Below are 27,072 nucleotides of genomic sequence, written 5' to 3'. Positions count from 1 at the left end.
CTGTACATCGGTGGGCAGCTCCAGTCCTTACCCTCAACTTCTCCCCAGAGTCTGATGCTCTTGGTTGCCACCTTCTTGGGAGGGTGTCATTGGTGGCTGTCATTTTGCACTCTTGGCAGGTGTCTTCCCAGCTGGAATGGGTGCCTCCCTGTTTCTTATTTTTAGCCACCCTTTGGAGTTTTGGCACTTTCATTGGCTGTCCCTGACTGGGGACTGTAGCTGTACAGTGAAGACTCCACATCACCACATTGCAGCCAGAGAAGTCTTCCTAAAACTACCCCCCTGCTGCACTTGGGCCTCATGTGGCCAGCGTGCCATGTTGCAAGTAGTGCATGTTGTGGCTCAGCAGTGTTGCCCTCAACTAGTTCATCTTCAGGTGATGGCTAAATAAAATTTACCATTACTGCAGTGCTCCTTGTGATAAGCATGTAATTTGGGCCTGAGCCAGAAGGAGGAGGGGGATAGAGATTGGAGTACTAGCCTGAGCATAAACCAGAGCTGATGCAGGGTGCTTGCTCACTTTCTAACTTTTGGCTTTTTGGCAACGGCTCCCCCCACCCCCACAATAGTCTAGAACTAATACTGTGCCAAGCATTGAAAGATCTGGTTTTAAACTTTGCTGACCAGGTAACCTTGGGTGCATCGCTGAACCTCTGCCTGGGAGTCCTCCTCAGCTGTGACAAAAGGACTGTTTGTTTTGTTTTTAAAAAAGCTCTTGTCTTTTATCCTTTTGCACGGCACTGGCTTTGTGTTAGCTGCCTCTGGCACGTATACCTGTGACAGGTGGTAATCTCCGTTTGAAGAGTGATTAAGGAGATTGAGTGTTGCGTCCATGGCCACATTGCTTGTTAGTGGTGATGGCACGACTTAAGTTTCCTTGCCTGACTTGTGTTCTCCTTCTTAAAAATTATTCGTATTGCTTTCCTTTAGCTTTATCATTTTGTGATTCTGTCATTTTTGTAATATTAGAACTGCCTCCTGTGACCTAAATCATTATGTAAAACATCATAAATTGCCTCAAAAAAAAACCCCACAAAGCTATAGGGGTGTTGGCATACTTATCTTGGGTTTTAAATATAATATGTTTCTTTTTCTTTTTGTTTTTTTTAATATTGTAGTGTTCTAAGAACGGAAGCATCTGGGCTGAATGGAATTTAGCATCAAAAAAAATCCTCTTTCTGTTCAGAAAGTTGTAAAGTGCATAAAGATGAAGCAGGCACCAGAAATCCTTGGCAATACAAATGGAAAGACACAGAACTGTGAAGTGAATCGCGAATGTTCTGTATTCCTCAGCAAAGCCCAACTTTCTACCAGTCTGCAGGAGGGGGTCATGCAGAAATTTAATGGTCACGATGCACTTCCTTTTATTCCAACTGAGAAGCTGAAAGATCTAACTTCTCGTGTGTTTAATGGAGAACCCGGTGCTCATGATGCCAGATTGCGTTTTGAGTCCCAGGAAATGAAAGGAATTGGGACACCACCTAACACTACCCCTATCAAAAATGGCTCTCCAGAAATTAAGCTGAAAATCACCAAAACATACATGAATGGGAAACCTCTCTTTGAATCTTCCATTTGTGGTGATGGTGCTGCTACTGTGTCCCAGTCAGAAGAAAATGGACAAAAACCAGAAAATAAGGCAAGAAGGAACAGGAAGAGAAGCATAAAATATGACTCCTTGCTGGAGCAGGGCCTTGTGGAAGCAGCTCTGGTGTCCAAGATCTCGGGTCCCTCAGATAAAAAGGTATTTATGAGGAGTTCTGTCAGGGATAGGGTGGGGTGCAGCAGTCAGTTCCTGTGAACAGAAGAACCATGTGAGGACACCTCCATATGCTGGGTGGCGGGGGTGGAGGTGGGAACAGGCTACTTGTGTCTGCTCTCCAACTCACCTTGTCTACACATGGTCGATGATGAAGCCTTGGCTGTGACTTGGGCTCCCAGCTCCAGGATACCCCGATGTTGCCTCCTTTAGGCCTCACAGAAGTTGCTGAGCCATTTGTGAAGCCTAGGGAGGTTAACTAAGTGTTAAAGACTGAAATGGCTAACAAGAGGTAAAACTAGTTTCTGAACCCAGTTCTGGCCAGTTCCAGAGCCCTTGACCTTCAGTCTATACTGTTTTCCTGGATCTCCTCTCCAAAGATGTCCTTTAGCCTGATTATGGTCAGTGGAGGTGCACTGGGATCTAGCATGAGGCTTCTTCAATCTGTACCATCTACTAAGGAGTGGGAAGTGGGAAGCAGGGCTATGCCGTGCAGAAGCGCTCCTGTCATCCTTCCCACATGGTTCACTGTCCCCTCGAGGAGGTTCACTGTCCAAAGGGTTTGTCTCCTTGAGGATTGGAGCTGTGTCTTACACCTTCATGTTCTTGGTTCCAGCACAGAGCCTGACACTTAACACTTGTGAATGAGCATTCACTCATCAAAGGCTGGGATGGAGAACCCTAACTTATGATGAAAGAACATGGTGGTTTATATCACCAGGCCTTAAAGTGACACTCAGGATGGCCCACCACTTAAATGGGTGTAAGCCATATAAAACAGCCAGGGAAGCGTGGCCTTGGCAGAAGGAACTAAGGAAGGTGCCACAGCCTCCCCTGTTCGTCTAGGGGTTGACAGTCTAGAGGAACAAGGTCTACAAGGCGTCTGATATTCTTCGGGCTTTAGTTGAAGCTCCAGGTCCACTTGCAGGAGTGCGGAGAGGGAACTTAAAACAGGTTGGGTTGGTATCATCACCAGTGTTGGAATATTTAGTTTAAAATTATAGTTGAGGAATTTTATTTACGATTTCTACAGATAGGAGGGGAAAGATCCAAAATTTCCTGGAAATTGTTAAAATAATGAAGAACTGTGAGGGTTTTTTTTTTTGAGGAAGATCAGCCCTAAGCTAACTTCTGCTGGGGATCCTTCTCTCTCTTTTTTTTTTTTTAAAGATTGGCACCTGAGCTAACACCTGTTGCAAATTTTTTTTTCTTCTGCTTTTTCTCCCCAAATCCCCCCATACATAGTTGTATATTTTAGTTGTGGGTCCTTCTAGTTGTGGCATATGGGACGCCGCCTCAGCATGGCCTCATGACCGGTGCCATGTCCACGCCCAGGATCTGAACCAGTGGAACCCTGGGCCACCAAAACCGAGCGCACAAACCCAACCACTTGGCCACGGGGCTGGCCCCCGATCCTCCTCTTTTTGCTGAGGAAGACTGGCCCTGAGCTAACATCTGTGCCCATCTTCCTCTACTGTATGCATGAGATGCCCGCCACAGCATGGCTTGACAAGTGGTGCATAGGTCCACACCTGGGATCTGGACCTACAAACCCCAGGCTGCTGAAGTGGAACATGCAAACTTAACCCCTGCACCACCAGGCCAGCCCCCTGCTTTGAGGGTTTAAAAAGATGCTTTTTGAGTGCTTAGGAGCTATTTGGCTATTTCTAATATAATTATAATGGCAATTTTTTAAAAGACTAGCTTGGTGACTTGGGCTGATTCACTGGTTTTTGAAGTGCCCATGGTTGTGGTGAACCTCATTCTTTCATGAGGAAGAGGCTGGTGCCAGTTATTCCTAGTTCTGCTGTGTGGGTTTGTTAAAACTTGGGGAAGTCACCTGAATTTTGTCTCCCTGTCTTCAGAATGAGGACAATAATACTCATCCTCAGGGGGTTGTCATGTGGCTTAGATGACAAATGTAAGCCTGGGATGCTTGTGGAATAATCTGAGACTTATCTTTTTTTGGCTGAGGAAGATTCGTCCTGAGCTAACATCTGTGCCAGTATTCCTCTATTTTGTATGTGGGTTGCTGCCACAGCATGGCTGCTGATGAGTGGTGTAGGTCTGTGTGTGGGAACCGAATCCAGGCTGCTGAAGCAGAGTGCGCTGAACTTAACCACTAGGCCATGGAGCTGGCCCTGAGACCTATCATCTTTTGAAAGTGTGTAATGTGACAGCTCTGTGCTAGCCTGCACCATCATGTACACTGATCTTTTTTTGAAGAAGAAGAAGATTAGCCCTGAGCTAACATCTGCTGCCAATCCTCCTCTTTTTGCTGAGGAAGACTGGTCCTGAGCTAACATCCATGCCCATCTTCCTCTACTTTATATGTGGGACACCTACCACAGCATGGCTTGCCAAGCAGTGCCATGTCCGCACCCAGGATCCTAACCGGCAAGCCCTGGGCTGCCAAAGTGGAATGTGCAAACTTAACCAGTGCACCACCAGGCCAGTCCCCATGTACACTGATCTTTGTAACAACCAGTGAGATTTCAAGGATGCTATCCTTGGTTTGCAGATAGGGAAACTGAGGCCCAAAGTTGTTCAGCAATTTGCCCAAGTATGTGGAGCTCTTAGGAGGAAGCTCAGGAATTCACTCAGGAGGAGGTCAAGGGCCATGCTGACTGTGCTTTTCTGGAGAGCAGAACCAAGAGTGGTGTGGGCAGGAGGTTGCTGTTGTCAGGTCTTTAGCCTCCTGACTGACCTGTGTTCTAAGATGGAGAAACTGAGCCTTAGAAGGCCTCAGGACTCAGATCACAAGTGGTAGAACTGAGACTCACTCCCAGGCCCTCTTAATGTCCTTACCTTTTACACACTGGGTCCTTTCATGTTGGATGATGCATATGCTCCAGAGAATTGATATCAGTCAAACATGTGACTGAAGGGCAGGAGGGTCACAGTATTGATTCGGGATTCCTTCAGAATGTCTCCTCTGATCAGGTAAGTAAGGCATTGTTAAAGACCATCGACCAGGCCAAAGAAATAGATTTATGTAGAGAACTTCATAAGGTTGAGCACCTACTGTGTGCCAGGCACTGTGCTGACCCTGTAGCTGAGGGGAAGAGACAGTTTTGATAAAGTGATAGCAGGGTTATCATCTGAAAAACAGTGAGGAGAGCATGTTCCTTTTGTGGGGGGATGTGTTTTTAACTTCTATCCTGGTTAATCCTTGGATAGAAGGATGGATTTAGGGGTAGTTGTTGGATGTATTAGTATGTCTTGTGTTGTTCATTTTCAGATTCCAGCTAAGAAAGAGTCCTGTCCAAGTACCGGCAGAGACAAAGACCACCTGTTGAAATATAATGTCGGTGATTTGGTGTGGTCCAAAGTGTCCGGTTACCCTTGGTGGCCATGCATGGTTTCTGCCGATCCACTCCTTCACAGCTATACCAAACTTAAAGGTATTGCATTTTGGGCTGTTTTTTTTCTCTTCTGTACTTAATCTTTCTCATCTCCAAACTTTTTTTTTTGTCAGGAATATTGGCCCTGAGCTAACATCTGTTGCCAGTCTTCCTCGTTTTTTTGCTTAAGGAAGATTGTCACTGAGCTAACATCTGTGCCAATCTTCCTCTATTTTATGTGGGATGCTGCCACAGTGTGGCTGGTCGGGCAGTGCTAGGTTTGTGCCTGGGATCCGAACCTGCGAACCCTGGCCACTTGAAGTGGAGCGTGCGACCTTAACCACTTTGCCACTAGGCTGGCCCCCTCCAAACTTCTTTCTTACTCTTACTTAAACAGGTCTCCTGTGGTTCTGGTTCTTTTTTTTTTTAATTGTGTTAAAATACACGTAACGCAAAATTTACCATCTTATACATAACATAAAATTTGCCATTTACCGACCTGTGTATCTGAAGGAGTCTTTTGAATGTCTCTTTGTTCCAGCTACTGGGATTAATTACCTCAACTTTAATTTCATTACATCTTCCCCTTGATTTAGAGTTAAATAATTCCTGTAGTCTACAACAGCCTTTCTGAATGACATTCAGACACACTACCATTTTTATCCATCGCTCTCTTCCTGTTTCTTTACTCCTGGGCCCTTCACTCTGCTTAAGCACTTTTACTCTTGCTTAAGACACTGCAGTATTATTCTCCAAGTTGAGGCATGGGTTCTAGAGTCAGCCTGCATGCAGGAGTCCAACTTAACTGGTTGATCTGGTAGTGAACTACTTAATTTCTTTAAACCTTAGTTTCCCTATGTATGAAAAAATGAGGCTGATGATAACACCACTTGTTTGGAAAGGGCTTAACACAGTGACTAGTGAGGGCTCAGATATTAGCGATTGTTGTCATCCTCTTTTTTACTTTTAAAACCTGAATTTTTATTGTAACTGTCTCCTTTCCCCTGATCACCTCTAGGGCCCTTTCCTGAAAATATTCCTGTTTGACGAGTTATTTCCGCTGCGGGATCCTAGTGTTTGGCCATTTAATTTTAATAACTTTGTACCTATTTTTAGTGCCTTTATCTCACCACCTATTCCTCCAGTTTTCACAATGCCAAGTGGTTACACGTGGATTCTACCTTGTTTTTATGTGAAATATTTGTTGTTTACTCTTTTTTTTTTTTATTTAAAAACTTTTCAAGCCCACTGTTCAAAGTGGAGTAGTACAGTGGACACCCATCCACTCTCACTTAGATCTGTTGCCCTTAAACATTTTGTTTTACCTGCTCCACCTCTTTCTTTCTATATATAAACACACTCCCCTTTGCCACCTCATCTGAATGTAGGCTGTAGACGTCATGGCGCTTCACCCCTAAATATGTCAGCAGGATCTTCTAAGAACAAGGACAGCTTCCCAACCAACCCAGCACCCCAACCACATTTAAGAAAACATTACATTAGTAACATCCATCGTTAGTAATCCTTGCTCAGATTTCCCCAGTAATCTTCAGTGTTTCCCATACCTGCTTTTTTCCTCGCTCTGAGATTGATCAGGGTACCTGTGTTGTGGTAGGCTGTCATGTCTCTTCAGGCTCCTGCAGTCTAGAACAGCACTCCCTGCTCCCAGCCCCTTTCTTCTTGACTGCTCTGGTCTCTTGTGATCAGACTCAGGTCTGCAAGGCTAGGCAGGAGCACCATGGAGGTGTTATTGTGGGAAGGGGCTCACACTTGTCCCTTTACTGAAGGCCTTTGTGCAGGAAGAAGGGGTGCAATGCCAACAGTGCTTCTCTAGGAGTTGTTTTGGGATGCAGGGGAGGGAGCCCTTGTAATCACAAGCAAATCACTTTCAGAAAATTGATAATGTGTGTTTGAAAAGCAGTTCAGAAGGGAGACAGCCAGGGTGAACACTCTCCAGATGGAAGGAGATTCAGATGACCTTTGAAAAGAAAGGTCAGAGGAGGCTGGGAGAAGAATATGAGGGTAACGGAAGGACACATGCACTAGTTGAATTGCATCAGGAGCTCCTGGTGTCAGATGTCCCACATCCCAGTAGGTGGTGGCCAACAGAACTCTCCAGTGGAAAGGCACGGTCTCTTTTTGTCATTAATGAATGATCTGTGGCCATGCTTGGAGACCAGGTTCCCTTATAACCTTTCCCTGTAGTTTTAGCACTCCTTGATGATCCATTGGCTTTATAAAATGGTAACTGTCCATTTTTATCAGACTTTCCGTGTTTAGTTAGCTGACAGTTTTCTGTGAAAGTGAGCTCCCTCCTAAAAGTAATTAGTTAGGTATTACAGTCCTTACTCCTTTTAATGTTCAGATTGTCCCAAATTTGGCCAGTGGGAGTCCAATTAAGTCCTTTTCAGCTGTGTCCTTTTGACATGTCTCCATCAGCACTTCCTTACATGTGGCCCAATGAGGTGTTCTAGGCTCATTTTGTACCTTATTTATCCCACTCCTGGCATTGGCCATTTCTTGGAGGAAACCTGGGGCCTTTTAGTAGAGCATGGTATGTAGAAGCCCAGATCCTGGGCACTGGTTGTGTTCATTGCTACAGGAAATGGAGAATCTACCAGAGATGTGTGAAGTAGGTCTCCAGGCAGTGCTGAGACCTGGCTCCAAGTGGAGCTCTTGGGTCCATTTATAATTCCCTGACACTTGGTGTTCAGCACCCCCATGGTGGGAGTGAGATGGCGAATGAAGGGCATGCTTTAGGGGTTTAGGTGTCCTTGTTGGAGAAGGACAGGGACATGAAGAAGGGATGGCTTCTGGCATGGTGCTGGCTGAGCACGGGGTCTTGTGAAGCAGGCACTTTTTTTTCCTGTAAGATGGAACTCCCTCACCCTACCCCCTATTTCCACACCAAATTTCCTTTCTTTCTTTCCTTCTTTCCTTTGTTTGTTTGTTTCTCTCTCTCTCTCAATCTCTCTCTCTCTTTCTTTCTTTTTCTTCTTTTTATTGATCATGCTTGGGATTTATAGATATACTTGAATCTTGATCTTAGTAATGCACTTAAATTTTCAAAATTGAAGTATAACGTACATGCAGAAGGGAACACAACTCATAAGCTGCAGCTCAATCTAGATTCTTTTGAAAGTTTAAATTTCCCTTGAAAATCTAAGTTAATGAAAGTCTTAATAGCATTTTTGTGATATATAGCAGCAGAACTTGTCTTGGCTGCTGCCTACCAGGGCATCTAGATGGACTGGCGACTTTGAGGCCTGACGCTTTAAGTCAAAAACAGAAGATAAATATATGTCTTAGATAGTATACTGTGAAGAAAACTGGATTCTCTTGCATCTGAGAGCTTCACCATCTCCTGGCACACCTGGATCCTACTGTTCTTCTCTTTAGATAACTGGGGTCTGGAATCAAGTAATTTTCTGTTGTGGAAGTGTTTGCTGTCGCTTTTTCTGTGTTATAGAAGGGAACCCTCATTGCTTTATTTCTAAATTCGAGAATTTTCTAAAAATATTACAGGTAATCTGGCTTTCTCATGTCTTGGGTTATTTTATAGTATAATCTCCTCACAGATTTTTTTCCTTTTTGCTTGTTCTATCAGCTACTAAGAGAGGTATTAAAACCTTGCACTTAGATAGTGGATGTGGCATTTTCTACTTGTAATTTTATTGGTTTCTGTTTTACCTATTTTGGGTCTCTGGTGCCCCCCAGGGACTGAACCAGGAAACTCAAGCATAGTGATGCTTGTCCTTTGTTTCCCAGGGAACTCTGTGGTCTCATGTCCTTATGACTTTGTCCCTGCGCTGTGCTTGTTTCTGTAGACACTTGGCCTTGTCTCCTTCTTTATGGCTTCTTTTCCTCCCTGGAGCCTCAGCTCTGGGCAGCCTTGTCTCTTTGTGAGATCCATTCTGTGTGCCTGAATTGTGATTGTCAACTCAAAGGCTTCACAGAATCTGGAGAGAGACTCTGACTTAGTCTAGCCCAGAGGGTCAGGAGTCAGCTTGAGTCTGATGGGCCATGATGGGGAGGAAAGGAACGTAGTGCAAAGTTAGGTACCTGGGCTATTGGTGGAGGCCAGGTTCTCTTAGAAGGGGATGTGGGTCGGGGAGTCAGTACAAGTATTTCAAACCAACTGTGGTTAATGAACATCAGAAATCAGCAAGGAAGGAAGGATTACTAATAAATGGTGCCGGGACAACTGATTAATTATGTGATAAAACAATGAGATATTCACCCTCAACTTAGATCAAAATAAAATTTATGTAGATTAAAGAAACCCATAAAAATAGGAGAAAATTGAGTTACATTGTTACCAAATTTCTGGGCAAGAAAGAACTTAGAAAATGTTACATTTATTTTACAAATTTGAGATTAGACTATAGTATTCTTCCCTGATTTTTTCTACCTCACATGTAGGGGGGATTTTTCTGTGTCGTTAACTATTTATAAAAAATATAAGTTCATAGTATTTCATCACATGTACTGTAACAGATTTTCTTTTTCTTTTTTTTTTTTTTGGGTGAGGAAAACAAAAGCCCTGAGCTAACATCTGTTTCCAATCTTCCTCTTTTTGCTTGGGGAAGATTGTTGCTGAACTAAGGTCTGTGGCAGTCTTCCTCCGTTTTGTACGTGGGATGCCACCACAGCATGGCTTGATGAATGGTGCATAGGTCTGCCCCGGGGATCCAAACCCGTGAACCCCAGGCCACTGAAGCAGAGCATGTAAACTTAACCACTACTATACCACCACTGGGCCCGCCCCTGTAACAGATTTTCTTTATTATGCAAATGCTATGATATATATCTATATTCATTTTCGTGACCAAGGAAAGTTCTTTCAAAGTATTAAAGTAACGGAAGAAGTCACAAATCCTTTGACATATTTTTTAATCTTAGCTGTTTTAAAATCGAAGAATTATATATGCTTATAAACAAATCAAATTGTATGGAGAGGTTAATAGTGGAAAAATAGTCTTCTCCCCTACCCAGAGGTAATTACTGTAGTCCCCCCATATCCAAGGTTTCACTTTCCACAGTGCAATTTCAGTTATTAACGGTCAGCTGTGGTCTGAAAATACTAAATGGAAAATTCCAGAAATAAACAATTGACGAGTTTTAAATTGTGAGCCTTTCTCGGTAGCATGATGAAATCTTGCTTAGTCCATCCGGGACTTGAATCATCCCTTTGTCCAGTGGATGCATGCTGTATGTGCTACCTGCCCATTAGTCACTTAGTAGCCTTCTCAGTTATCATATCGATGGTAGCTGTATTACAATTGTGTTCAAGTAACCCTTATCTTAATAATGCCCCAAAGCACTGGAGTAGTGATGCTGGCAATTAACATATGCCGCAGAGAAGCTGTAAAGTGTTTCTTTTAAATGAAAAGGTGAAAGTTCTTGACTTAAGGAAAGAAAAAAAAAATGTATGCTGAGGTTGCTGAGATCGTCGGTAACTTTTATTATGGTGTATTGTTATAATTCTTTTTTATTATTATTTATTGTTATTAATCTCCTCCTGTGCCTAATTTATCAATTAAACTTTATCCTGGGTATATATGTATAGGAAAAAAAATGGTATATATAGGGATTGGTACTATCCACTTTTTCAGGCAGCCACTGAGCATCTTGGAATGTATTTACCCACAGATAATGGGAGCACTACTGTATGTTTATCTCTTTGAACATTTTCTAGCTTTAACTACTATTTAACTCACTGTTTTGGGGGGTTTTTTGTGTGTGTGAGGAAGATTCGCTCTGAGCTAACATCTGTTGCCAATGTTCTTTTTTTTTGCTTGAGGAAGATTGTCTCTGAGCCAACATCTGTGCCACTCTTCCTTCATTTTGTATGTGGGATGCTACCATAGCTTGGCTTGATGAGTGGTGTATAGGTCCATGCCCGGGATATGAACCTGCGAACCCTTAGCCACCAAAGTGGAATGCGCATACTTAACTACTACGCAACGGGGCTGGCCTCAACTCACTGTTTTTATTTCATCAAACAGAAGTGTTTACGTAATTTTGGCTATGTACATATCATACAGTGGAAAACCAAGTTGTATTCTGTAATTGCATTTTCTTGCTTGTACAATCTTTTTTCCCCCCCCGAGTTAATTATTGCCTTTCTTTCTAAATCATATACTTTGCTGTTCATACAGTCTTAATTTTTTCCAAGTATTCATTTCTCTGTCCTCAAAACTCATCCTTATTATGTAGTTAGTTTCTCCTATTGGGGAAAAAAATGAAAAGCTGTGTTTGATTCCCATTTTCCTGTTCTGCTCCTTTTATCTCATCTGTTAATCGTCTTTCCTTGCTGCTCAGATTTCTTTTTTGGTGTAGGGGAATCCTTTTCTCTCATCTTTTCTTTCCCTGGAACTCTCTTCTAGAATCTTCCTTTTTCCTACTTCAGTCTGTATTACTGGCATTCTTAACCTTTTGCATAGCAATAATCTTAGATTTTCTTTAAGATGCTTTCCTGAGTTACATGCATTATCTTTTGTGGTTCCATACTGTGCTTTTTCTTGATGAGTTTTCCTTTTTTGCTGGAGTACATTTTTGGCATCTTAAGAAAGTGTGTATGGGAGGTAAATTTGAGTCACTGGGGTTCAGAGGACGCTACTTCTCTGTCCTCACACTTGATTGATGGTTTGGCTGGGTATAGAATTTATGTTGAAAATAATAATTCTCAGAATTTTGGAGATATTACTTAATTTCCTTCTAACATTTCCTTCTTTGAAGGTCCTGCTTCATTTCCTTCCAGAGTTCCTCTTGAAGTACTCTGCCATTCTCTTTCTCATTCTATTAACATGGAGACTGTCCTCTTCCCCCTCCCAGCAGCTTGCATGTCACAAAGATGTGCCCTGGTGTGGGTGGTGGATGAGGCATTTAGGGAGGTTTTAGTTCTGGGACATGTTCATATGTTGTTAATTCCTTGAGGAGTTTCGCTGGTTCTCTTTAGAAGGACAGTTATTTGGGTATTGTACCTCCTGGATTGAAAGAAACCTATAGGTTTCTTAAGGGAGTAGATGTTTTTCATCTTAATCTTTTTCTTCTTTCTGGGAGATTTCTTAAGTTACCCTCCAAGCTTTCTTTTTGAACTTTATTTTCATAATTGTATTTTAAAATTTCTAATGGCTCTTTCTTTTTTCTTCTCTTTTCAGAGTTTTCCTTGTCAGGTGTCTTCTCTTCCTGGCGTTGTGTCTGTGGCCCTGCAGAGACTGTTGATTTCTGTGTATTTTGGAATCGTTCATGCCGGAGGCTTCCCTGGGTCCTGGGGGTCCTTGGTGCTGGGCTTGTGTCTGAGAGGGCAGCGCTCAGAGCTGTCTGTAGCCTGCGTGTGGGGAGACTGATACCTTATTTAGGAGAGTCTTGCTGGCCATCGGCCACTTAGTTGGGGGAATCTTCAAAAGACTCAGTAAAGAGATTTTTCCTCTGGGGTGTGTTGGTTCTCTAGGAAGTGTTCTTTGATTTCTTGTGGTCAGCGTTCTGTATGAGGGAACAGGGACTGGCAGTTGCCTAATGGAGAGTCCCGTTTCTCCCCTCACTTGGCACAGGGATCTGACCTTTTAACCGGCTTACTTGTTTGCAGCCTCACCTCTACCTCAGCTGAATCTGGTACCCCCCTCTCTTGGGTTTTGGGCCAAGTGTCTCTTTCCTCGCCTAGGTCCCTTCTGGCTGCACTGTAGGATGTGGCTTCTTCGTTTCTGCTAAGAGTGACCGCATGGACATCTGAGGGGTTACTCTGTGCCCTCATGGCTTCCCTGGAGGTGTGGAGGTCATTGGTGCCCTTATCCCCTCTCTGAGAACTGTCAGTGAGTGGCCAGCCTAAGGCTGCCCAACTAGTAGGTGGTGGGGCTTGAATTTGAACCCAGGCTGTCTGATACCCCTCTGTGCCCCTTCACTGCTGTCTAGTCCCCTCTTTGTTGAATGGCCCTTTTGCTGATGTCCTCTCTTGTCTTACTTATCTTTTTAAATGGACCTTGGAAGGGAGGAATTAAAGGAGTGCATTTCATCAGCTTTCTTTCCCAGTCAATTTTGAACCTTATCTGAGTCTTATCATAAATGCGTTTCCCTCTTTGGCATGGAGCATGGTGGGGATAAAAAGAGTAGGATTTATTCAGAGGTTAGCAGACTCAAACAGCACCAAGTAAAACAACTTTAAGACAGCTCCCAACTTCATATCAGTAATTATTAATAGATTTGTCTAATTTCATCCCGAATTCTAACTTTCAAGTTCTAACATTTTATTTTAAAAACTAGGTCAGAAAAAGAGTGCACGCCAGTATCACGTACAGTTCTTTGGTGATGCCCCAGAAAGAGCTTGGATATTTGAGAAGAGCCTTGTAACTTTTGAAGGAGAAGGACAGTTTGAAAAATTATGCCAGGAAAGTGCCAAGCAGGCACCCACGAAAGCTGAGAAAATTAAGGTGATAGATGTTCCTTAAGTACAATTTTAGACCAAAACTTTTATTTTTATTCTTAATTATTTATCTTGTTTTGAACTTTTGGTTCTTGAAATACTGTAATGGCTTCTTATGTCTCTCATTGTTTACTTGTGCCCAAGTATGCTATGTTATAAAATATAGTAAGTTTCTTTAGAGACACAATGTATTCTTTTTACTCACTTGATAACTCCCAGAGATAATTTGTTTTATGATTTTTATTTTCCTTTTATATATAAAAATATGTATAATATTATATATAATATATCATATATTAGTATATTTGTATATTATGTTAGATAAATGTGATTGGAATTGATTTTTAGTTTAAAGAAACAGTAGAGTTATTATATTGGGCTGAATTCTGTCTGAAACATTTAAGTTAATTGGTTATTACAGTTTTTGATTCCTAAATTTGTGTGAAATTCTGAAAGTATCCTTCTTTAAAGTGGGTTAACTTTTATGTTTGTATAATGAAACTTAAGATGTCTTATGTTTTTCTTTTCAGCTGTTGAAACCTATTTCAGGGAAATTGAGGGCCCAGTGGGAAATGGGCATCGTTCAAGCGGAAGAAGCTGCAAGCATGTCCGTAGAGGAGCGGAAAGCCAAGTTCACCTTCCTCTACGTGGGGGACCAGCTTCGTCTCAACCCTCACGTAGCTAAGGAGGCAGGCATTGCTGTGGAGTCTCTGGGAGAAATGGTGGAATCCTCAGGAGTCACTGAAGAAGCTGCTTATAACTCCAAGCCCATGAGAGAAGAGGGCATTCCTATCAAGAGAAGGCGGAGAGCCAAGCAGCCTAGCTCTGCTGAAAACCAAGAAAGTGACCCTGGGACAGTAAAGACTACTCCTCAAAAGACAGCAGAGGGTGACTCTAAGAGGGGAGTAGGATCTCCTTCTGGGAGGAAGAAGGCCACAGCCTCCACTCCGCGGAGCAGAAAGGGAGATGCGGCATCCCAGTTTTTGGTCTTCTGTCAAAAGCACAGGGATGAGGTCGGTGCTGTGATAGGTTCTAAGTTGTTTTGTTTTCATTCTGGGGAGTTTCTGAATTTGAGGAACATCCATTCAGTGCAGAATCATCTGTTTCTTAGCATTATCAGCACAGTTTATAGTGAGAATTATGTAGGTTTTAGATTTAATAAGTAAAAATTGTTAGGGAGCAGCCAGTTTTAGCCCTTGGGGGCAACAATACTTGCCTTTTCACTCTGGGTTACTAAAGTGTTCCTCCCAGTGTGTATGAGAAGACACTGTGGACAAGTGGGAAGTGGGTTTCATTGAGCTCCCTTTGCTGGAAGGTCAGCCTTATCCTTAACCTCTGGCTTTGGATTAGCATCTTCTCCAGGAGGCTGTTCTGAAGCTGCCAGTGTGGGGTGAACCCGTTTACAAAACCTAATGTATCCACTAGCACTGAATATGTTGAGTACTTATTTCCATGATATTTAAAAAGACAGTAATATGTTAATGATTAAAACATTTGAATAATTTTCTTAATCATTGTCATAGAATACATGATCTGTTAGTACATTGTAAAGACTTGATTCCATTATGAAGCACTGAAGGGATTGGGCTCCCATTTTTGGTTACATTCACTATTACTTGAAGTGGGTTGGTAGGGCTTTTCTCAGGAGTGCTAGAATGGAGTGATGTTAGAAAATCTATTATTGTGATACACTATGTCGTAGATTAAATGATCATCTCAATAGATGGAGAAAAGGCATTTGAAAAACTTCATTGCTCTTTGATACAAAGTTAGCCAGCCAGCATTAGAAGGGAACTTCCTTAACCTATAGAATGGCATCTATCAAAAACTGAGCAAACATCATACTTAATGAAACTTTAGAAGAATTCTCTTTAAAATCATAGACAAGACAGGATGCCTTTCTGTCAACACTTATATTAAATATTGTAGTGAAAATACTCGCCAGTACAGTAAGATAAGAAAAAGAGATAAAGAAGGATAATCATAGAGGAAGAAGGAAAGCCACCGCTGTCTGCAGAGGCCTGTGTAGGAAACTTGAGAAGATGTACAGAGAGTCTCTAGACTCAACAAGAGCTCGCCAGGACTGGTGGAGAGAAGATCACTATACAACACCAGCAACCAAGAGAAAGGTAGTATTAAAAAGATAGCATTTGGGGCCAGCCCAGTGGCGTAGTGCTTAAGTTCGTGTGCTCTGCTTCAGCAGCCCAGGGTTTCCGAGTTGAGATCCTGGGCGCGGACCTACACACCGCTCATCAAGCCACACTGTGGTGGCATCCCACATACAAAATAGAGAAAGATTGACACAGGTGTTAGCTCAGGGACAATCTTCCTCACCAAAAGAAAAATAAATAAAAATTAAAGGGGTCGACCTTGTGGCTGAGTGGTTAAGTTCACATGCTCTGCTTCAGTGGCCCAGGGTCTCACCAATTCGGATCCTGGGCAGGGACATGGCACTGCTCATCAGGCCATGTTGAGGCAGCATCCCACATGCCACAACTAGAAGGACCCACAACTAAAAATATACAACTATCTACTAGGGGGATTTGGGGAGAAAAAGCAAAAAAAAAAAAAAAAAAAAAGATTGACAAGTTGTTAGCTGAGGTGCCAATCTTAAAAAAAAAAAAAAATTAAAAAGATATAATTTATGATAGTAACAAAAATAAAAGGTATTGAGGAATAAATATAACAGTTTGTATAACTTCACAGAAAAATAACTTGGGTATTTTAGCAGACTTAAATAAATGGAAATAGAGTATTTATATATAGGAAGGTTCAGTATTTTGAAGTTGAAGTTGTCAGTTTCCCCTATGTTAAACTATGAATTTAGTATAATTCTAATAAAATTTCCAACGAGAATGTTTGTGCATTTTTTAAGTGGTTGCTAACATAGCCACATTTGAAGAGAAGTTTGACCTGAGGACTTGCCCTCCCACATAGGAAGTTCTGTTGAAAACAGTGATATTTGTGCTGGAGACGTTCAGGGCAGTGAGATTGCCCAGAACAGAGACGGGAAGCAGATGGGAAAGGGCTGCAGGCCAGCTGAGCGGGCTGGCTGCTCAGGACAGGCACGGGGACCTCACCAGTAATTTCAGGAGTCAGCCACTGCAGAAGAAGAACTTTGTCGCTCTGGAAGAGGGGAGCACTTCTTAAGCCAAACTGATCACAGACCATAAAGGAACTATGGTAAAATGAAAATTTATGTACCAAGGACACCATGAACAAAATGACAAGCTATGTGTACAGAGCTCAAACAATTCCAGAGGAAAAAGGGGGAAAGCTATGAAAATGGCAATTTACAGAAGAGCCTGGATGGCTAATGAGTCCATGAAGAGATGCTGCTCACCCTCACCAGCAGCCAGGGAGCTGTGTGCCACAATCACAGTAAGGTAGTCCTTCGCAGTCACCAGGTAAGCAGGGCTTAAGGGCTTAAGAAGATGAGCAGCTGTGGGAATCCCCATCCAGGGCTGGTTGAAGATCATTTCTTAGACCTGGTTTCAAGAGAAATTTGGCAATATCTAGTGAAATTGAAGATGCACATTCTTTTTGTCTTATAATTTCACTCCTACGTATTTACCCTAGTGGAATTTTGCCCTTGCGCCCAAGGACACAGTACAGTCTTCAAAACTATAAAAAGTTATTAAATAAATGACAGACTGTGATGTTTCTGCAGTGTAACTCTGTACAGCAATTAAAGTGAACTCACTAGGTGTCCAAGAGGAAAACAAGTTACTAAAGATATCTAGCTCCTATAACTTATATGAAGTTTGAAAAGTACAACATACCCGCTATTTAGTTTGCCTTCCTGTCTACCTGTATCCATCCAAAAAGAGTGAATCTGTAGCTGTGAAGGTACCTATCTCTGTCCAGGAGCTTTGAGGTCTACCCCAGGGAGATGTTGACACCTGGTGGAGGAGCTATGGCCACTGTTGGATTTGAAATGGTGCAGAGCACTGAGCAGTGTGGACAGTTACTGCATTGGACCTGCCGTGGGTGAGAGTGTGAGTGGTAAGCTCTGAATGTACACCACCTGGATTTGACAGCTGGGTTCCCATCACACCTGGTGAGGAGCTGCACACTCTCAGACTTTGGAAGCAGGGCAAGGCTATGACAGATGAGAACTGCCCAGCCAGCCATACTCTGGCCTGTTCTAGTCTCTTTCTCTGTGGTCTCCCCATTTGTTTGAAATTATAGAAGTAAAGTGGGTACCTGAGAATTCAAACCACTTCCCAAAGACTACTTTTTTTGCTTTGGGGGACCCAGCTTGCTCTCAGACGACCCTTTTAGCACTAAGAAATGGACCAAGAACAAACAAGCCTATCACTCCAGAGACTGCTTGACAAGCTGTGCCCTGAAGGCCGGCACATGTTGAGTGCTCTGCACTCGGAGCATTGCTGTTGCCCTGGATCCTTTGAAGCTCACGCCACAGCTCGTCTGGCTCTGAGCATCCCTCCAGAGCCCATGCTGCACAGTTTTGCCACTGGCATCATACTAAATGCAAAAACCAAACTGAAGATGCACAATTAAAGTTCTGTTCTGCATTAGAGACAAACGCCCTGCCCTGTGCATACCTGGTCCCTGTGGGGAATGAGGCGCCTGAGCCCCTTCCCTCTCAGCTGGGTTTGGGTGCTGGTTGGTTTTAAGTAATTATGTGTTGTCAGATAAGTAGTGACTACTAGGATGTTCTTTAACTGTTTCATTTCCTTTGTTGTTATTACAAGTATGTTTGTGCTGGTTGCGTAACAGGTAATTCTAGACTTGAAGAGGAAGCTGCTCCCGATCCTACCCTGTAGGATAATCTGGGTCTTGCTAGGTGGTTTTTTCTTTTTTGGGGAGTGGTGGTGCACCCAAGGAGGGTTTTTGTTTGGTGGTTAATTGATTAATCAGTGGCCAGCCCTTGAGGGACAGAGTTGGATGGAGCCTTCCCTGTGCTTCCTGAACCCTCCTTTTCTAGGGTCGCTAGATGGAAGACTGTGGTTATTCAGGACATTTGGTTGACACTTGCTGACTTTTTTTTTTAAGTTTTTATTTTTCCTTTTTCTCCCAAAGCCCCCCAGTACATAGTTGTGTATTTGTAGTTGTGGGTCCTTCTAGTTGTGGCATGTGGGATGCCGCCTCAGCATGGCTTGATGAGCGGTGCCATGTCTGCACCCAGGATTCGAACTGGAGAAACCCTGGGCCGCCGAAGCAGAACGCACGAACTTAACCACTCGGCCACGGGCCTGGCCCCCACTTGCTGACTTTTTTTAAGGTCAATTTCTAGCTTCCTTCTTGCAAATGAAGAAGAGTATCATGCTTCTTGAAATGGGCTGAGTTCTTCATTAACATGTTTTGCTGGTTAGTCTTTGTCAGGCTTAGTTTAGATGTACAGCTCATAAGTATATTTTGTGATATTCCTGGAATATAGCTAAAGGGGCTGGACTAGGGGCAGGTGAGGAGTGTTCTGGAAGACGAAGTCCACAGTGGGTATGGAGGCCCACTGCTGTGAACCTAAGTGGGGGAGAGGGTGGACAACCCTGGCAGTAGTCAGTGTAGTGCCCTTATTTTGGTTGCATGCGAGGAACTGAGAGCAGCTGGAGGAGGTTCCCCACCAGAAGAGTCGGAACAGTAAACTTGAACACAGGAAATGTTTACCAAAGACCCCAGAGTTAGTAGCAATTTCATTAGCAGATGTTTTCGGCCTCAGTTTCCAATTTTTAAAGAATCTTTTCAACCTTCCCTGACCCTAATTTTTATAGATCCGTTAGAGTTGAACCAATGCTTTGTGTCTCAGTTTTTTGTGTATTCATTTGTATCAGTTATCTATTGTTGCATAATAAGTTACCTCAAAACTTAGTGGCTTAAAACAACATGCATCGATTATCTTATAGTTTCTATGGGTCAGAAATTTGGGAGCAGTTTAGCCAGGTGGTTTTGCCTAAGGGTTTCTCGAGAGGTCACAGTTAAGATGTTGGCTGGGGCTGCATCATCCAAAGGCTTGGCCGGGGTGGGAGGATCTTCTTCCAAGGTGCTGCAGTCGTATAGTGCCTGCAGGCTGCCTCGGTTCCTCGTCATGTGGCCCACTCCATGGGGCTGCTGGAGTGCCCTCACAACATGCAGGCTGCTTTCCCCCAGAGCAGGTGAGCCGAGGGCAGGGCAGATGTCTTTTATGGAGGTCATATGCCACTATGTCTACATCGTATATTGGCCACACTGGAAGTGCTGTTCAGTAGGGAGGCATGAGTACTAGGTGTCGAGGCTCATGGGGGCCATCTTAGAGGACGGCAACTTCAGCATTCTTCTGAGAAGTCTAAAAAGTGACACAAAGCTCTCAAAAGATGTGTGAGGTGGCCTGTGGGATGAGGGAAGGGAGTGCAATCTCTGAGGAGTACATAGAGTCTTGGATTATACTGGTAATATTTTAGTCAGCTATGTGGGCTTATGGGTATTTGGTTTTCTGTATTTTTTGTATGTCTGAAATAGTTTATTAGAAATGTAAAAGTAGCCACTATTGAGTGTTTACCATATGTCGGATATGTTGCCAGTATGTTATCATGAAAAATTGTATTCATTTCTCATAATGGTCTTTTGAGGTTGGCATAAATTATCCCTGTCTTATAGCTGGCTAGAGTGAGCTCAAAGATGTAAAGCCACTCTCCTTGACCAGTGAGACGACACAAGCAGGAAGTAGAATTGGGACCTGACCCTAATTGTGCATGCGTGTATATGCACATGTGTGTGTGTTTAGAACTTGTAACAGTTGTACAGTGCTGCGTCATTATGAAACCTGTAGACTTTGATGAGCAGCCATTGCTTTATTAACCTAAGATGATAATGCAGACACTTCCTCGGCCTCCTTGGAGTACACAGTATATGGTGAGGAGATGAAAAATGAATGGGTGATTCCCCCAGAAAGTGAGGACCATGGGGCAGGATGCTGGCTGCTGTTACTGTTTTGGCTCCTGTCCTTAGCACCAGCAGTGGTGAATGAATGAGTGAAAGCAACATTGTAACTGAAACTTAAAAGGATGCCTGAAAGTCAGCCTGGTGGAGAATGTTTCAGGGAGAGTGTGTAACCTGTGGAAGTGGTAAGAGGCAGAGCCTGCTGTGTCCACAGCCTGCTGGGGACTGTCCATTGTGTAGCATACATGCAGAGTTGCTGCAGGAGTGACAAAGTAGGAAGAGAATGGGCCCTGGGTGATGGGGGCCATAGAAAGCCTTGCCGAGTGGCAGGGATCTATCCAAGGTGTGGGCTGGGCTGTGGTCCCTCTGGTTGCAGGAGGGAGACCTTTTGGGATGGGAATGTCAGCAGATGGATGGACAGCACCAAGAGCCATGGGACTGGTTGCTGAAACCATGGCAGTTTGGGTGGAGGTGGGCGGATACGAGGATGTTCTGGAGTGGAGCTGGCCAGCCTGGCATGGATTTACGTGCAACAGGAAGGATGGCCTCAAGGGAGAGTCAAAGAGTCTTGTTTGATGAATCAGCTGTGAATGCTGTTATGATTCATCATGATTGAGGACATTGTAGTCTGGGGTGGGTGACTGAGGAGGGCAGCAGGTCCACAAATGAATGTGCTAATCTTGAGGAATCTCCAGGTAGAGAGTTCTACAAGGCAAGTGCCCTGTGAATCTGAAACTCAACACAAAAACCTTTGCTGTGTGAAGGTCTGAGACCGTTGGTGCTTGAAGTGTTGGGGGCTGGTGAGCTCACCTCTAATGAAGAGTGGGGTGGCAGGCAGGCAGACAGGCAGGATAGAGCCCTACTGGGCCAAGAGGGGAGGGTGCCCCAATTTGAGAGGAGGAAGCAGGTGTGTGTGGGGCTGGATATGCCCAGGCAGCGGTGAGGTGGGAGTGGTGACAGTAAGAAACATGACGACTCACGAGGGATGCTGAGAAGAACACCCGATGGAGTGCAGGAGGTCAGATTTGGACTTCAGATTGCAGAAAATGTCCTTGTGATGGGAGGACAGAGCCGGGCTGGGTGTTTCTGTGAGGTGTCGCTCACCCTTGCCTGGAAAGGCATCTACCCTGAGCTCTGAGGGTGGGCAGGAGTTGGTGATGTGCCGGTGTCCAGCAGGGCCAAGGAGGACATGGTGAGGTGCAGGGGACACAGGAGACTATAAGAAGCTGTGATAACCACATTGTGCATAAGGGTTTGTGTTTTGGGGCAGAGGTTACCTGTGTTGGCTGGGCAGGTGGTAGATCCAAGTGGTAATACTGACCAGCCGGCATTAACCCGTTGATTCCTTACCACTGCCAGGTGACGTGTTACTGCCCCTGTGTCACAGAGAGAAGTGGAGACAGTACCTTAACTTACCCAAGTTCATGAAGCTACTGAGTGGAGGAGCCAAGTTCGAACCTAGGGTCTGCTCAAAAGCAAGCTGGCTAGTGCTCTGAACCAGTTGGCAAACCTTTTTTGAAAGGACGTTGAGAACAATGAAGTCTCTGTTGCGATTCCTCAACTTTGCTGTTTTAGCATGAAAACAGCCATAGGAAACATGTAAATGAACGCCTGTCTCTGAGTTCCAATAAAACTTTATTTCTGGACTAGTATTTGAATTTCCTATAATTTTTATGTGCTATGAAATATTCTTGTTATTTTTAACCGTTTAAAAATGTAAAATCGATTCTTAGTTCATAAGCCATACAAACGCAGGTGGTGGGTCAGATTTGGCCTGCAAGCCATAGTTTGTTGACCTCTGGACCTCTGCTGTTGATGGCTCTCAAACTCAGGTGCACATTAGAAACCCATGGGAAACCATTAAAGTACTGATGCCAGGCCCAGTGAATTGAATTGGTCTTGGGTGGGACCTGAACACCATGGGTTTGAAAACTCCCCTGGTTATTACAGTGTGCAGCCAAGGCTGAGGACCCGCTAGTCAGACTTTAATGTGAATGTGAATCACCTGGAGACCTTGTGAAAATGCAGGTTTCTGGTTGGCAGATCTGGGATAGGGCCTGAGAGTCTGCATTTCTAGCATGCTCCCAGGGTGCTGATGCTGGCAGCCCTGATAGTGGCTGGAGGGCCAGGGAACCTCTGTGTCTTGGCTGTGCAGAGTGATTGTCTTTGTGTGCTGGCCTGGACTATGACAGAGGTCAGGGGGCACTCCTTGGCATACCACCTTTGCCATCCTTCCAAGTGTGTACCTGAAAGAGGAGTGTGGGTGCTATGGCCAATGAGAAAACCAAGAGAAAACCAAGGCAAGACCTCACCTCCATGTTTAGAGGTAGTGTTTCTATAGGACTTTTCCTACTACTGATTTTTCAAGGATGCCTAGAAAATTGTAACTTACTGATAATTTAGTGATTTTGGAAAAGAGTATTTTTTTCTCTTACCATTTATCATTTCCTGCATCTACATAAATACAGTTTAGTTGCTTTTTGTTTTTACCAGTGCTATATTCATTTATGAGTTTTCAGTGAGTTACAGCATCAGTTAAGCACTATTTTTCTTCTTTGTTTTTTTTTTTTTTTTTGAGGAAGATTAGCCCTGAGCTAACATCCGCTGCCAATCCTCCTCTTTTTGCTGAGGAAGACTGGCCCCGAGCTAACATCTGTGCTCATCTTCCTCTACTTTATATGTGTGACACCTATCACAGCATGGCTTACCAACCGGTGCCATGTCCGCACCTGGGATCCGAACTGATGAACCCCGGGCTGCTCAAGTGGAATGTGCGCACTTAACTGCTGCGCCACCGGGCTGTCCCCTAGCACTATTTTTCTTTGAAGCTTTTACAGGACATAGTTCCATGATGTGGGAGTAAAAATGCAACATGCTGAGTTCTGTAGGTCTGTGCATTGGATTTTTAGTTCTAGGTTTTTGGCTTTCTTACCTCACCCTTTCCTATGTTCACAGGTTGTTGCTGAGCACCCAGATGCCTCCAGTGAGGAGATCGAAGAGTTGCTTGGATCCCAGTGGAACATGCTCAATGAGAAACAGAAAGCGCGCTATAACACAAAGTTTGCCCTAGTGGCCTCTTCCCAGTCTGAAGAAGACTCTGGTAAACGTAAAGCTGTGCTAGTGTACTCTGCCTAGGTGTGATGTGTGTAGTGTAGCAGACCGAGCTCCGGTCTTGGGACTGTAGGGAAGCGTGTCCGCTCTCCCCAGCTCTGACCTGTGGTGCTTGTGCCAGCAACCAGAGTGCGTGTGGTCACAATAAAGCAACCTCTGCTGTCTGCATTTCCTCACTCGTTGTCATGAGAGCTGTTCCGTGTGATCCTCTGTCTGGCCTGCGGGTCCCTCGCTCTTCTGCCCAAGTGGAGTGGGCGCTCTAGTCTCTGCAGTCGATGGGGTGGTGTGAGGGAGGATGCCAGAAGGAAGGGAGCCCAGGCGGTCTCTAGTACTCCAGGCTTACGTGACGTGGTAGGGTCAGACTTCAGGCCTGTGTACCCGACTGAGGTTGCCCTCCTGGCCGAGGCTATGCCTGCACCTCACGAGGGGTTCACCTCTGCGGGCTGGAGGCTCTGGACCTGGGGAGGGGGCATTCCTGGCCTGTTTGCTTGAAAGCTCGCAGGGTGAGGAGGGTGACCGTGGACTGACCTTAAATGTGGGTGCCTTCTGGTTCTTCTTAGGCCTTCAGTTTAAAAAACAAAAAGTGCTACTTTGCTTTGGGCAATGGCAAGAGAAGGGAGACTTAACATTGTAAGCTTTGGAGAAAATGTGTAACAATGGTCAGATTTGTCGTCTGTGCGTGCTTGGACACACATTTTGTGGAAAACTGACATTTTTAATGTAAAAATAAGTGTGACATATTTGGGTATTAATTTAAAATACAAAAAAATTCTGTATCTCTCAAGGTTCATCATTGAAGAGTTTTGGAGAGGCCAAACGTAAAGTGTTTCAAGACTCACCTAAAAGGAGACCGAGACCCAGAAGTAATTGCAATTTGCATTATGTGTACTAGCTTGTGCTTCTAGATCAGCACTGTGTATATTTGACTGTAATTGCGCACGTACCATATAACCTTTCTGTTTTGTTCACAGATGTTTCCATCTTGATTTTAGGGCTTTCTAGATCTTCACATCAACTATCTGATTATATTAATATTGAATTTTATTCAATTTGTTCAGTGTTCATTACAAATACTATGATTTAGAATAGTGAGGATGTTTAGGACTTGTGTATTTTCTTTAAAAGGCAAAAGTTCACCTGACTCTTCATCAGTACGCTAAATCTAGAAAAGTATCCCTTTTCAGTGACTGGCGTATTTAAGAATGAGAAAGGTTTTCCTGAAGCCAGATTCAACTTATCTTTGAAGAGTAAGTGTGAATTTGATTGTGTGTCACATTTTGTCATTTTGGACTGTCAGTAATTAGTAGACAGGAGGACGACAGGGGTCCATTTCTGCCCTCAGTGTGTGTCAGGTGTGTGCTTCTCTCTGGATGCCCTTTAACTCTCCCTTTCAGGGCCCCCAGTGCTAACAGCCAAGATGATGGGCCATGTCTGTGGTGTCAGCTGTCCCCCTTGTCTCACTGTTAGGAGTTCAAACAGATGCCCATATTGCTCATTTCTGTGAAAAACGACTGTGGTCTCTCTCTAGTATAGGGGGAGGTCCTTATGTAAAGGGCTGTGACTTCACCTCACCTGTGGGAAGACGAGGCACTGGGTAACAGGTGCTGCAGGCAGGTGTCTGTAGCTTAGTGAACACATGCTGATGAGGGGCGAACCTGATTGAGGAGGTTCTGGCAAGTCAGGCTGTGCCCTGTAGTGGTTAAACTCAGGCAATAGCTGAGCAGATCTCATTGCCCACCGCTCTGCAGGCCTCGTCCTGGTATTCCCTTGTGTCCAGCCCATGGTACCGTGGCCAGGAATGGAGCTTAGTGAAGGCCGGTCGCCAGGCTGGCTCATGTCAGTCTGAGACTGGTGTGAGGGCCAGTGCTTGGCTCTTCTCTAGCAATACCAGGCCTCGACCCGAGGCAGTGCCCTGTGTGCATGTCAGCCTTGGGTGGGATGACCTGCACCTTCTCCCAAGGCACTGCTGGACGCTACAGAGCTGAGCACTCCTGGCTGGTGTGCTCTGTCCCACCAAGTAGTAAGATTTGAGGATGACACTGTCCTCCCACAAGATGTTTGATGAACAGTCCAGGAATAAACCCTGAACCTCTCTGTATAGCAGTTATGCAAATGGAAATACTGGATTTGTATTCAAAATAAACATTGGCGTGTTTAAATTAATCATCTCTCTAGAATTTGCACTCTTATCTTACGTCTTATTTTCCTAGGTCAGTACTGTTTGGACACCTTAAATCTTGGATTAGTTGATATTCCTGGGAACACCTAATACATGGCACAGTTAAGCAAACATGTAGAAAGCCTTTAATTTGCAGATACAAATGTAGTATTGCTACTCAAGATACTTCTTTAAGGAAATGTATAAAAAGTAGCAAGTTGTATATTTTTTCAAAGTTCAACTTAAATTCCACTAGTCTTTGAATATTAGTAAGTAAAGGATTTTTTAAAAATACTGGTCACATTTAAATTTAACACTATAGTACATTAAAATATAATTATGACAAATACCAATATAATAATCCCTAGATTAGATAAGGATTTTCCAGTATTTGATGTTATAAGAAGTGGTCCCTTGCAATTTGCAAAATGCGGAGAGATTTGATCTATAATACCTATGCCCTGGAAATCAACAGGATTACAGGAAACCCATCGTGGGCTGGATTTGCACATTGAATGCCCTGGGTAGGTGCTCAGTGCTTTGGAGGGCGGCTTGTAGAGTGTTTTTCATGTAAGTTTCCCCCATCCCCATTCCAAGGTAACTTAAATGGGAAAAAAAGAAACCACACAAAGAGGACACAGGACCCAACAGAGGACGTTGAAGTTGAGGATGCACCCAGGAAAAGACTCAGGACCGACAAGCAGGGTCTTCGGAAGGTAATTGTGCCCGGGTTTTTCCTGGGTGGAGGGACGCGTGCTATGTGACTGTAATGGCCGTGTTTCCCTGCAGACAGGATGCAGGAGGCACTCCTGGTGGTTCTTCCTGGGTTGTGCTCAGTGGATACCATTCCAAATGTAGTAAGGCTGGCTTTTCTCTGAAACTCCTTTGAGAAGGCCACTGAAGAGAGCCAGTTTTTATCTGCTGGGGACTTTAACACAAACTTCTGATACTTGTCTATCAAAGAAAAACATCCAGTTTGAGTAATACTTCATGTTTAGATTCAACAAAGTTGTATACTAAAAATGACTCTTATCTGTAGGGCTTCTTATTCAGTGTGTAAATAATGAGTTGTCATGAAAACATCAAAATTTATTAGAGATGTAGGTTGTACTTCAGTGAAAAGTTAAAAAAATCCATTAAAGGCATTGAAAATAGATTTTATGCACTCATTCAATTTATTAGTAATTCATATTATTGTTTACTTAATGGGAATACTAAGCAGGCTGTGTAGGCCTGTTTATATAAAGGCAGCCCCAGAGCCTTAGCGTTCTAGCATATTCCAGCATATGTCAAGGGGCAGAGTTTGCCTGGTACCTGGAGGAAAGTGAAACTGACCAAGGTCCTTGTATCCAAAGGAGCAGTGGATTATTCTGTCTGGCGTATGGCACTCATGCATGTG

General features: G+C 43.8%; 1 protein-coding gene across 3 annotated transcripts in view; it reads left to right on the top strand.

Moving 5' to 3' along the window:
- The first annotated feature begins 1,122 nt into the window (after window positions 1-1,122).
- NSD2 (nuclear receptor binding SET domain protein 2) overlaps window positions 1,123-27,072 on the top strand; it is a 62,428-nt gene continuing 36,478 nt past the window's right edge. The window contains exons 1-7 of one of the 3 annotated variants that reach the window (XM_046656338.1): window positions 1,123-1,744; window positions 5,001-5,163; window positions 13,366-13,532; window positions 14,056-14,538; window positions 23,360-23,504; window positions 24,301-24,378; window positions 26,271-26,389. In XM_046656338.1, coding sequence (XP_046512294.1) covers window positions 1,148-1,744; window positions 5,001-5,163; window positions 13,366-13,532; window positions 14,056-14,538; window positions 23,360-23,504; window positions 24,301-24,378; window positions 26,271-26,389 — 1,752 coding nt within the window. In that variant the 5' untranslated portion in view covers window positions 1,123-1,147. Of the gene's footprint in view, window positions 1,745-5,000; window positions 5,164-13,365; window positions 13,533-14,055; window positions 14,539-23,359; window positions 23,505-24,300; window positions 24,763-26,270; window positions 26,390-27,072 lie in introns of those variants that run through there. The other 2 variants (XM_046656339.1, XM_046656340.1) reach the window with 2 other exon arrangements.

Source organism: Equus quagga, chromosome 3 (genome assembly GCF_021613505.1).
Source record: "Equus quagga isolate Etosha38 chromosome 3, UCLA_HA_Equagga_1.0, whole genome shotgun sequence".
In the NCBI taxonomy this organism is placed as follows: Eukaryota; Metazoa; Chordata; class Mammalia; order Perissodactyla; family Equidae; genus Equus; species Equus quagga.
Note: the sequence above shows the minus strand (reverse complement) of the source record. Positions and strands in the feature narration are given on the sequence as shown.